The 13,662-nt window shown below is 37.1% G+C and overlaps 1 protein-coding gene across 1 annotated transcript in view; it reads right to left on the bottom strand.

The window, feature by feature from the left end:
• The window catches only part of CTNND2 (catenin delta 2), a 1,122,555-nt gene that overhangs the window by 499,129 nt on the left and 609,764 nt on the right, over positions 1-13,662 (bottom strand). The window contains exons 4-5 of the mRNA XM_055555147.1: positions 4,735-4,769; positions 3,591-3,707 (exon numbers count right to left, since the gene is read on the bottom strand). Coding sequence (XP_055411122.1) covers positions 3,591-3,707; positions 4,735-4,769 — 152 coding nt within the window. The remainder of the gene's footprint in view (positions 1-3,590; positions 3,708-4,734; positions 4,770-13,662) is intronic.

The following is a 13,662-nucleotide window of genomic DNA, read 5'->3' as shown; positions in this document are numbered from 1 at the left end:
TGCAACGACTGATGCCCTAGAGCCCAGCTCCACAAAGAGAGAAGCCATGGCAATGAGAAGCCCGAGCACCTAAACACCTAACTACAGAGAAGCTCCTGCTTGCTCCAAGTAGAGAAAAGCTGGCTTAGCAATGAAGACCCAGCACTGCCAAACAAACAAATAAATTAAATTTAGGATGTTTGGGATTATTAGTTGACAAAGTTATTTTTTAAAAAGTTCATATGGTTATTTATCTCCTCTAATATTTATTTCTTCTACTCTTTAATTTTATATTACGTTATCTCTGCACTGTTTTTATAATTTATTTCCATCTTCCTAGCTTAGTCTGATTTATTTAGCCCTTTTAAGGTGTCCCCAAATAAAGGGGCAATGGCAACCCACTCCAGTACTCTTGCCTGGAAAATCCCATGGATGGAGGAGCCTGGTAGGCTGCAGTCCATGGGGTCGCGAAGAGTCAGACGTGACTGAGCAACTTCCCTTTCACTTTTCACTTTCATGCATTGGAGAAGAAAATGGCAACCCACTCCAGTGTTCTTACCTGGAGAATCCCAGGGACAGCAGAGCCTGGTGGGCTGCCGTCTATGGGGTCGCACAGAGTCGGACACAACTGAAGTGACTTAGCAGTAGCAGAGCTCATTATTATCTTTTATTTTTAATAATAAAATTTTGATTTCCTCTGAATGCATTTTTTTGCCATACCCTTATGCTTTCATTATAAAATGTTGCTATTTCATTTGCTTTGTAAATGTAAAAGAGTATGTAATTTTCTTCCTGCTTTCACATTTGATTCGGTAAACCCAAAAGTATGTTTCTTAATTTTAATGTCATTATATTTTTGCTTATCATTTACTGTTTACTTTTAATTTTACTGAATTATTATAAAAGAATGTGGGCCTTTCTATACTTTATAACTTTTAGAATTATCTTTACAGCCCATTAACTGATCAATTTTTATAAATTTTCCTTGGACATATAATGCAAATGGCTATTATTATTCAAAAAGTATACCTTTAAAAAATTCACCTAAGGCATTGATTTGTTAATTATTTATCCAACTTTCTGTGGCTTCTTCTTCTATTATTTAGTTTGATTCTGAGAAATGTTCACATTATTTTTTATCAGTCTCTTTCATTTTTAATATTCAGATGTTACGTTGTTTGGTGCATGTATGTTCACCAGATTTTACCATATGATTATAAGTTAATATATTTTTCACTGTGTAATTCCTTTTGACCCTGCTTAGTGATTCTGTGGCAAATTCCACTTTATTTCACATTATTCTTCCCAACCCTACCCTTTGTGGTCGTTGTATTTGCTGTCGATTCTTTGTCTATTCTATTTGTCTATTTGTCTGTTAGTATTTGTCTAAATAGTAAATGTCTATTTATTTCAACATTTACTTCATTAATATAAGTGTGTATATTAAACATACCCCATGATTTTATCTTAATTTTCTACAAATTTGTATTTTTTATTTTTTTCTGAGAATTCAGCATGCTTACATGTAGTGCTAGATTGATATACTTGATCTATCACTTCTATTTTAACTTGTTTGCTTATTACTCTTTTCTTCCTTCTTTTTTTCTGTACTTTCCATAAATAAAAGGTATACCCTCTCCTAAAATCATAATAAAATTATTATATAATAATATATAATAAGAGTATTATATAATAATATATAATAAAAGTATTATATAAAAATAACATAGCCTATATCATCCTTCCAAGAAGTTTTATTTCTGCTTTCCTTACTCTCTAATAAAATGAGTGCATGTGCCTCAAATATTAATTAAATATATTAATAGTTCTAACTACAACTGCCCCTCCAGAGTAAATATTTTATAGGCTTTGAGAAACAAAAGGAAACAATCTTATACCGTAAAATATAAAATACAGAGAACAAGAGTAATACACTCATGCATCTTACTTTAGAAGCTTTAACAAGAGGATGTATATGGTTAAAGCAGCATATTCATGATGATGTTGTTTCAAGAGTCATGGTGTTATAAAGATCCTAGAGAAAATGAACTAATATGTATGTTAAATGGTTTCAGGATCACCATGCTATCTCACTCTTCTATCGTTCCTTTATATAGCAAACACTGATGGGTTTTCAAGGAAATTATACTTTTTCAAAATTAAGGAATAAAATGCTCCACTGATTTCTGATGTAGAAATTATTAGGGTAATGTCTGCTTTGATGATTTAATTTTTAGCTTTTTGTGGGATTTTATTAAAATAGGTCAAGAGAATTTTATGATTTATTAAAATGAGGCTTGTTTCAGCTCAAAGAACTTCTATTTCTAAGTTTCAGCCACTGTGGTTGAAAAACATATAATTAAGTAGAAAAAAAATCTTAAAATATTTATTGAGATTAATATAGCTATGCAAGATAGCTAAACATAGAAATGTAAAGAGTTATTGCATAGTACTCTAGCATTGTACTAAACAGTATTGCATACATTATACAATTCTATCTATTTTGCTATAGAATTGCTCCAACATTTAAGATCCCTACCAATGACCATCTGTATGAGTAAAACCTTGACTGTGTATGCTTAGTCATGTCCAACTCTTTGCGACCCCATGAACTGTAGCCCACCAGGCTCCTCTATCCCTAAGCTGTAGGCCACGAGGCTCCTCTGTCCATAAAATTTTCCAGGTAAGAATATTGGAGTAGGTTGCCATTTCCTACTCCAGGGGAACTTCCTGACCCAGGAATCAAAACCATATCTCTTGAGTCTCCTGCATTGGCAGTCGGATACCTTACCACTGCACCACCTGAGAATCTCTAGACAGTTAAGTTTAAAGCAGACAGTGTATTGATAAAACAACTATATGATGAATTCATACAATTTGCTAATCTAGATGCCAAAAAGGATGTCAGAGAATTGATTGAGAATCACCAATATGTCAATAGTTGGTGAGAAATCTCGATGCTAATTACTGACTTGTTATGTTAGCTGCTCAGTCATGTCTGACTTTTTGTGACCCCATGGACTGTAGCCCACCAGGCTTCTCTGTCCATGGGATTTTCCAGGTAAGAATACTGGAATGGGTAGTCATTCCCTTCTCCAGGGGATCTTCCTAACCCAGGAATCGAACCTCGATCTCCTGCATTGTTGGCAGATTCTTTACCATCTGAGCCATCAGGGAAGCCCCCATTACTGACTTAAGAGAGTTTATAATCAAATGTGAATTAGTGTGAGGTAATGCAGGAAGGAAGTCGATGAGAGTGGAATAAAATTGATAAAATAAGTATAAACACATCTTGAAGTCCTAAGGATATGGCTCATCATTTAACTATATTAATATTAATGGGATTCCCTGGTGGCTCAGCTGGTAAAGAATCCACCTCCAATTCAGGAGACCTGGGTTCAATCCCTGGGTTGGGAAGATCCCCAGGAGAAGGGAATAGCTACTCATTCCAGTATTCTGACCTGGAGAATTCCATGGACTGTGTGGTCCATGGGGTCGACTCCCATTCCATGGGACATGACTGAGCCACTTTCACTTCACTTTCATTAATATTAATGACATAACGCTCTTATATTTTAATTGTCTTCAAGCTTAATTACTATTTGACTTACTTTCACTTGTTGAATAGTCTTGTGGGTCAAGTATTCCTGATTCCTGTAGTGATCTAATACAGGAGTCCACCAGTTCGAGACCTGTTGTGAGCTCATCTTCGATATCTTTTTGACCATCTGAAATACAATATTTCAAAGAGATGAACAAGCACATGGTTTTGTCAACATTAAAGCTTAAGACTATGATTTAATAATCAAAAATATAGTAACTAGAACTATTCAGTTCAGTTCAGTCACTCAGTCATGTCCAACTCTTTGCAATCCCATGGACTGCAGCATGCCAGGCCTCCCTATCCATCACCAACTCCCAGAGTTTACTCAAACTCATGTCCATTGAGTCAGTGATGGTATTACCTTTATGAAATTCTTATTAGGTATCACATTGTAACCCTGGTCAACCACTATTAAAAACCAAGGCTAGCCAATTATATGTGTCCATGAAAAACATAAAGTTACTAGGGAATTGGGAAAATTTAACTCCCATGAACTGTTGAGCTTTCAAAACAACTTCACTTAATTTTAGTGTCATGTTTTATCAAATTTATTTTTATAAGTTTCTTTCTAAAGTTCTTAAGAAAATTAACCAATAGAGGTATATGTAGAAGTAAGTATATATGCTCATCAAGAAGTTGTATTTTAAATTTAAATGTCCATCAGCTGATGAATGGATAAAGAAGATGTGGTGTGTGTGTGTATATATATATATGTACACAATGGAATATTACTCAATGTAAAAAAGGATGAAATAATGCCATTTGCAGCAACATGGATGGACCTAGAGATTATCATATTGAGTGAAGTCAGAGAAAGACAAATATTTATAATATCATTTGTGTGTGGAATCTAAAATATGATACAAATGAACTTGTTTGCAAAACAAAATGATCCATGGACATAAGAAAACAAACATGATTACCAATTGAGAAAAGGGGTAGGAGAGGAACAAATTAGGGGTTTGGGATTAGCAGATACAACCTACTATACGTAAAACAGACAAACAAAAAGAAATGATATAGCACAAGGAACTAGATTGACTAATAATCACAATGGAAAGGAATACAAAAAATATGTATATTAATATTTATAAATTATACAACACTGTAATTCAAGTATACTTCAATAAAGAAAACAAGCTGTATCTTACCTTGTGATTGCCAGTGAAACTGCTCTTCTGCTGAACTGTAAAAGAGAGAATACATAGATATAATGAATTTGTTACAAATTAAAGGGCTCTAGACTGTAAGATGCAAAGGTACATTAAGTTAGTAATGGGGCCTCCATGGAACTCCCTTTAATTTCTTACTGGGAAAAGGGGTCCCACTTTGATACAATCATAATTTTAATCTATTTGGTATACACCTTTTTGGATTCACAGGTATTTACATGTCATAAATGGACACCATTCAGTAAATTTCAAGAGAACAGCTGATATTTTTACAAATCACAATGTACTGTACTCATCACTTACGACAGTTTCTACACACATGAAGTTCTACGCAACTGTAGCTATTTTAAAACACGTCTGAATAGTTTCATGTAAACTCTGTAAGGTGTTCTAATAGAGATATAACTTTCTCCATTTTCATTATAAAGAGATAAAATAAATCTACACCTTTTCCTAGACATACCTGATAAGCAGTTCCTTTTAGCTGTTTATTATATTTCAAACTAAGTAATATGAAAATCATAACACTTTACCACCCACCAACTATACAGTTCCCAAGTTTCCACTTTAGAAATATATCATATAATAAAAATGACCCAGGTAGAAAGGGTGGCTCATGCAAATGACATGCCAAAGATATTGTGCAGATTGTACCTAGGTGGGCACATAAATTTATTTTAAATGATTTATTTAAAATACATGTTGTTGCTGCTGCTGCTAAGTCGCTTCAGTTGTATCCAACTCTGTGCAACCCCAGAGACGGCAGCCCACCAGGCTCCCCCGTCCCTAGGATTCTCCAGGCAAGAACACTGGAGTGGGTTGCCATTTCCTTCTCCAATGCATGAAAGTGAAAAGTGAAAGTGAAGTCGCTCAGTTGTGTCCGACTCTTAGCGACCCCATGGACTACAGCCTAGCATGCTCCTCCGCCCATGGGATTTTCCAGGCAAGAGTACTGGAGTGGGTTGCCATTGCCTTCTCCTTAAAATACATAAATAAATTTAAAATTTCTAAGTATGAACAGCTCTTTCATAATATATGGCAAATAGTTCTAACATACCCTTTTTTATATGTCAATAGTTTGTGGGAAATCTATATGACAATTACTGACAGGTATCATTTTGAGAATTATTTTCTACTCTTATTTACTAGATCTTTTACTCTGATCAAGGCACTTCTATGAATAGCTCATCAGTTTCACAACAAGAAGTAGGTTTTAGAACTTTAATCTGTACCTTAGAAATGGTTTCTGAATACATCTGCTGAGGAAAAAGGCAATTCTGGTATAAATGAGTGTTCAGAATAGCCATGATTGATATACATGAATATAAGAGCTGTCCCTCAAGAGACTGTTTTAGGGCATCTTTCTCCTCAGCCAATCCATTTTAGCAAAGTGAAAAATGGTTTCACAATGATGAGCGCTATAGACAGTTGATACCTAAAATGATAACATTACAAATTCACTCTGATGCAGCTTCTCCTTGCATCAAAAAGTGTATCATTATAAAGCAGTAACAACTAAGTGCAAGGTTTAACACCTTAAACAGAAATGCAATCCTATAGTTAATAGTTAAAAAAATTACAAAGTATGTTCTGTTAGTAAGTGGCCTCTAATATAGGGGTGGAAAATGTTTTCAAAATTGTACTGAGTTGAATGGTATCCTTTCCCCCCAAAAGATGTGTCCATACCAAATCCCTAGAAATTGTGAAAGGTTACTTAATGGGAAAGTGTTTTTAAAGATGTAATTAAGGTAAAGATCTTAAGATGAGAGCTTCTGAAATTCAATGATCAATGTCCTTATAAAAGACACTAGAGGAGAAAGACACAGAGGAGAAGGTCTTGTGAAGGTCTTGTGAAGATGGAAGCAAGAGACTGGAGTTATGGAACTATAAGCCAAGTAATGGCTGGAGCCAGCAGAACCTGGGAGAGTTAAGAAAAGAACCTCTCTCCTTAGTATTCCTCCATAAAGAAGACTGAGTGCTGAAGAATTGATGCTTTCGAATTGTGGCACTGGAGAAGACTCTTCCAAGTCCCTTGGACAGTAAGGAGATCAAACCAGTCAATCCTAATGGAAATCAACCCTGAATATTCATTGGAAGGACCGATGCTAAAGCTGAAGCTTCAATCCTTTGGCCACCTGATGAGAGGAGCTGACTTATTGGAAAAGATCCTGATGCTGGGAAAGATTGAGGGCAGGAGAAGAGGGTGACAGAGGATGAAGTGGTTGGATGGCATCACCAACTCAATAGACATGAGATTGAGCAAACTCCAGGAGATGATGAAGGACAGGGAAGCCTGGTGTGCTGCAGTCCATGGGGTCACAGAGTCAGACACAGCTCAGTGACTGAAATGACTGAATTAAACTGAGGGAACATAGCCCTGTCAGCATAGGTGATTTTGAACTTCTGAGAGAGTCAGTTCATAGGTAGGTTGATAAGAAGTCCAGGGTTCCTGAGGAGGAGAAAGGGATCCGGAGTTCTCTAGAAAGAGAAAGGGATCTGGGGCTCTCAAGGAGAAAAAGACATTTTCTACATGGCTTTGTTTTAATCAATATAACAATGTATCTTGCTCAAGGACATGTTTCTCCTTAGGTTTTCTGACCAATCTTGTTATCTTAAGAAGTATGTTATGGGAGTAGGTCTGGCAAGACCTTTCTATCCTTAAATCTAATCTTGTTCATTTAAGATGCATGTTGTGAGAGTGGGTCTGGTAAAGTATATAAGGCCTTGATAAGACTAGCGATGGGGGCACTCTCCATCTGCCTTCTGATGTCTTTGTCAGAAGCTTTGTTTGTCTGTCCCTTTTCTTACTTTAATAAAACTCTGCTACACAAAAGCTCTTGAGTGATAAGACTAGTCCCTGGTCTCGAAGCTAAATCTTCTTCTTTAGAGATCGCGAATTCAATATTGTTCACCCTAAGCTATCACTTCTGGTCCCCAAACTGTGAGGTAATGAATTTATTTTAAGACACTCATTGTAGTAATTTGTCATGGCAGCCCAAGGAAACCAGTACAGTATTTTTCTGGTATGATCAAATGTTTTCATAGTATAGCCTTCCAGATTTACTACTATCTGTATGCTACTACATTCCTTTTACCAATTCAGTTCTTTGCTAAGTACTTATTGTATACTAGGGCTGTGCTAATTCATGACAATCACTTATATCTTTTGGTACCTGGGGAGTAGCTATCTTATTGATGTTAAATAACTTGGCCACCTATAGCTCAATATATATAAAAAAATTAAACGACATGATTTAAAAAGTGGGTAGAACTGAGTGGACATTTTTTCCAAAGAGGAAATGCAGATGGACACCTGGCATGTGAAAAGATGCTCAACATTGCTAATCATCAGGGAAACACAAATTAAAACCACAATGAGGTATCACTTCACACCTGTCAGAATGGCTATCATCAAAAAGAACACAAATAACAAATGTTGACAAGGATGTAGACAAACGAGAACCCTTGTACACTGTTGGTGGGAATGTAAATTGATGCAATCTCATGTGGAAAACAATATGGAGGTTTCTCAAAAAACTAAAATATGTAGTTTTCAAAGAACTACATATGACCCAGCAATTCCACTTCTAGGTATTCCAGTAATTAAAAAATACATGTGCATCCAATCTTCATAAGAGCATTGTTTATAGAAGGCATTCTGGGTGTCCATCAACAGATATATGCCATAAAAAAGAATGAAAATTTTCCATTTGCAGCAACATGGATGGACTTAGTAATATGCTAAATGAAATAAGTCAGACAGAGAAAGACAAATGCTGTATGCTTCTGCTGCTGCTGCTGCTGCGTCACTTCAGCCATGTCTGACTTTGTGCGACCCCATAGACGGCAGCCCGCCAGGCTCTGCCGTCCCTGGGATTCTCCAGGCAAGCACACTGGAGTGGGTTGCCATTTCCTTCTCCAATGCATGAAAGTGAAAAGTGAAGTCGCTCAGTCGTGTCCTACTCTTCGCGACCCCATGGACTGCAGCCTACCAGGCTCCTCCGTCCATGTGATTTTCCAGGCAAGAGTACTGGAGTGGGGTGCCATTGCCTTCTCTGTAATGCTATATGGTATCACTTATATGGGGCTTTCTTGATAGCTCAGTCAGTAAAGAATCCACCTGCATTGCAGGAGACCCAGGTTCGATTCCTGGATCAGGAAGATCTGCTGGAGGAGAAATAGGCTACCCACTCCAGTGTTCTGTCCTGGAGAATTCCATGGAATGTATAGTACTGTACAATATTCTGGCCTAGAGAATTCCATGGACTGTATAACTTATATGTGGAATCAAAAAAAAAAAAAAAAGAACCACCACCAACAAACTAGTGAATAAAACGAACAATTATGCAGACTCACAGGAATAGAGAAGAAAACAGTTGTTACCAGTGGAGGGAGTGTAGGAACGAGGGGCAAGGAGGGGGGAAGGGTTATCATGGGATTACACAAAATTGTACGTGTGAAGCTTTTCTTGAAAATTGTAAATCACTGTAGAATTTAAAAAATCCCCCATCCAATCAAAACAACATCAACAAAAAGTCAAGGAGGAAAATCCAGTTGCTACTTCCCACTTGAAACAATAAGATTGCATAAGTCACTGGAAGTTTCTTCCATGCTCATCAAAGCCCTGCTCTCCACTCCTGGGCACATTGAAGATCACACTTCTCTACCACCCTGCATGTGGATGGGGCCATGTACCACCCCCTGCCAGAAGCACAGAAGGGCGGACATGTGATTTCCACACATTCCCTTGTGAAGCCCTATGTTGAGAAGGGTCCCTGAGTAACCACATGCTGGGGAAATTTCTGCCAACCCAGAGAAGACACAACATGAATGAGAAATAAACCATAGTTTTGTTAAAACTCTGAAGCTGGAGGGTTGTTTTCTTGGGCAGAATAAATGTCACACTGAGTAATACAGAAATATGCCATTATTTGAGTTCATTAGGCATTTCCAACTTCTCCATCTTTCATTTCCACAGTTTAGAGCTGGAAGAAAACGTCTCGGGTCACCCTAGCACAAATAAGGCAGTGCTCCTGCATTTCACATCCTTTGAGTAATCACTCATCCACAGTAATGGGTGATTTTACACACCGAACTACACATCACACTGTTACATAATATTTACTTTTTGTTCATTTCTTTAAAAAAAGTTTCAATTTTATGTGCAACAGAAACAAGAAGAAACATTTTTTATTACAATTGAAAAAATACTATTGACAGTAAATATGAAACTATCTTCTCAAAGCAGGGGTATCTCCTTTGGAGTAGACAAAGAGCATTAATCATGTAAGTGGTTTCCTAATTTCCTTAGCAGAGTTAAAATGCACTAAAAGTATGACTGATCACAGAAAATAGAAGTCCCAAGAGACACTGGGTTTGGATTTTATTTCCTTTAAGTGTGCCCTTTACTTTCTATGCAATTGCATATTTATGCAATTGATTCTTAAAAGCTGCTCTAAGGTGGACACTTTAAAAAAAAAAAGTGAACTCTTTATTCATTCAATAGAAATTATGCTTATACTTCAGACACTCTTATTTAAGGTGTTTAGGAATTACTCATGGTGTACTTTTCCCCAATCATATCATTCAACTTAATCTAATACAAAAGTCAGTTTTGATGTTGTGGTAACTTTCATGTATGTTCAGTTTCAGGAAATAAAGTTTTCTTTCACTACCAAAATTCTCTATTTCTTAAACTAGAAATAATGTCTAAAGAATTAAATGTGGGCTTTAGTGGCACTAGTGGGTAGAGAACCTGCCTGCTAATGCAGAAGATAAAAGAGACATGAGTTCAGGAAGATCCCTGGATCAGGAAGATCCCCTGGAGGAGGGCGTGACAACCCACTCCAATATTCTTGCCTAGAGAATCCCATGGACAGAGGAGTCTGGCAGGCTGCAGCCCACAGGGTCGTAAAGACTTGGACATGACTGAAGAGACTTAGCACATACTCATGCATATTTAAATACAACTTTATATAAGTTTCAGAACTCAATTATTGCGAGAATACACATATATTTATAACAAAGACCATCATAAGTAACATTTAGCTTTTAAATACAAACACACACACACACATAAAAATATATACTGGTAATGCTGGAAAAGAATTTTTAAAACAATATTTTAAAAGCACAAATCCTAGTAGCAAATGCATAGATACCTTTCCCTTTACAACAGGCAATATTCTAACTGATTTCTAGTTAAACTTTACAACAAAACTTTTGAGAGGTGATATTTTCCCATTTTATAGAGAATGAAACTGAGCTGAAAAGTTCTTACGGAACTTGCTGGAGACCCCACAGTCAACAAATACTGAAGCCAGGATTATTACCCTGACCTCCTGCTTCTAGAGATTACATTCTGAACTAACATTCTATTCACACACTGGGCACTAAAACTGAACTCCTATGCAATTAAAGCCATAAACACCAGAAACTAAGGTGAAAAAACAAGCCACATCCCGGGAGAAGATATTTACAATGCATACAGCTTACAAAGGGTTATCGTCCAGAACATTATAAATAACTCCTACAAATCAATGAGAAAGAGATTAAGAGATCAAGTAGAAAGGAGGTCAACAAATATATGTAAAATTGATGAGCAGAAAAATCAAGAATGTATGGTCACCACATACATTAAAAGAGACTCAATCCTATCAAGAGTTAAAAGAATAGAGATCGACAGATACCTCTTTAACCCTTCACAGTCTATAAAACTACTAGAAAGTCTGACTGCGTTAAATGTTGACGAGGAGATGAGGAAATGTTAACTCTCATACACTGTATGTGGGACAGCAAACTAGTGAAACACTTGGGTGAGCTGTGAGTCAGCATCTGATACTGTTTTATGTGCAAATACCCAGTCATCCAGCTTCCCTGGTAGTTCAGTGGTAAGGAACCCACCTGCCAATGCAGGAGATGTGAGTTCCATCCCTGGGTCAGGAAGATCTCCTGGAAGAGGAAATGGCAACCCACTCCAGTATTCTTGCCTGGGAAATCCCATGGAAGGAGAAGCCTAGCGGCTATAGTCCATGGGGTCTGAAAGAGTCAGACATGACTGAACGATGAAACAACAATCCAATCATCGAGCAATTTTCCTTCTAGGTAGAGTCTTCAGGGAAACCTGTGCACCTGTGCCCAGCAGACTTATACAGACTGTTCCTGCCCATATGCTGGCAGTAGCGAAACAAACGAAACAACCTAAGGGAACAACAATAGGGAAACAGATAAATTCTGTTCCATAATAGTAGGATTCCACATCATATATGACATAACATGGAAAAACACCATTTGGCAGCTAAAGCAAATTAGCCCCATATGTAATGTACATAAAGTGAAAGGGTCAGTTGCTTAGTCATGTCTGACTCCTTGCGACTCCATGGACTGTAGCTTCCATGGACTGTAGTCTTCCCTTTCTCCAGGGGATATTCCCAACCCAGGGATCAAACCCAGGTCTCCCACATTGCAGGTGGATTCTTTACCAGCTGAGCCACAAGTGAAGCCCAAGAGTACTGGAGCAGTAGCCTATCCCTTCTCCAATGAACCTTCCCCACCCAGGAATGAAACTGGGGTCTCCTGCATTGCAGGTGGATTCTTTACCAATTGAGCTATGAGGGAAGCCCATAGTCCACTAGGCTCCTCTGTTTATGGGATTTCCCAGGCAAGAATACTGGAGTGGGTTGCCATTCCTTTTTCCAGCAGATCCTCCCAATGCAGGGATCGAATCTGGGTCTCTTGCATTGCAGACAGAGTCTTTACCATCTGAGGGAAACCCAATGTATACATGGATCAGGCTCAAAAGCAAAATACAGAAAAACATATGCTGCACATAAGACATGTACTTCAGGACTCCGATTATGAAAAAAATTTAAGACACGGACCAAATAATATTGCATATAAATACAAACACACACATGTACGTGTAAGAGGGAGAGAGACCATACAAAGACAGATTAAAGAGATGCGCCCAAACTCACGATGGTGAGAGCAGAGGAAAATAAGTCTGAGCAGGGACAAAAAGGGACTCTCACTTTTATCTCAAATGTTTTATGTTATGAAAAATCGGGGAAAAAAGGTTAACACGAATTTAAGAATATCTTTGACACTTGAAACCGGGAAATCACAATTCTTACATTACATGTTCAGTTAAATATTTTCATAAATCCTTGTGATTCAGTTCTACATCATATTTTCATCATTGTCAGAATCACTCAGAATGGAAACTCAAATGATGTGAGACAATTCTGAAATCTGTAAGTGTAAATAATTGAGGGAAGTAATGGTTTCGAATATAATGAGTCTTTTCTCTATTTTGCATATGAGAAATATGACATTATTACTTTTCCTTACTATTACTTTTGCTCAAGTTTGACACAGTTTGAACATTTGAAGGGGGCAAACAATAACTTTCAAGTTCTGAGGTCATGAGATAGGAGAAAAACTAGTTTAAACCAAAGAATAACCTTTGAGTTCCTCCAGAAATGATTTTCCGTCTTATCATTTCTAGCATGATAGTCTCCTTATCCACCTCTGGGTCGTTTCCAATATATATATATAGGAAAGTTCAAAGAGTTTTCTTAATGTTAGGAAAAGACACAAAGTGAACTGTTACTACAGCTACTCGGTCTGTTGTGAACCTGCTCAAATACATTTTCGTAGTTTCTTTTTCAACTTTTGATGCCTGAAGCACCAATTCCTTGCACTGTATTGTGTGGCATTTTATTGCTCACAATATCGTTCAAAATGAAATAAAGGAAAGGAACTATGAGTTTTTGGTTAGCTGGCTTTCAAGTTAAGCAATGTACCTAAAACATAAGCCAGAGAAACTATTGTGAAGTATTAATCAATTGCTTCCGAACTGACATTTGATGCTCGCCTACAGGAACAAAGAACCTTTTATTTACAATG

Source organism: Bubalus kerabau, chromosome 18 (assembly GCF_029407905.1).
Source record: "Bubalus kerabau isolate K-KA32 ecotype Philippines breed swamp buffalo chromosome 18, PCC_UOA_SB_1v2, whole genome shotgun sequence".
NCBI classification, from domain to species: Eukaryota; Metazoa; Chordata; class Mammalia; order Artiodactyla; family Bovidae; genus Bubalus; species Bubalus kerabau.
Note: the sequence above shows the minus strand (reverse complement) of the source record. Positions and strands in the feature narration are given on the sequence as shown.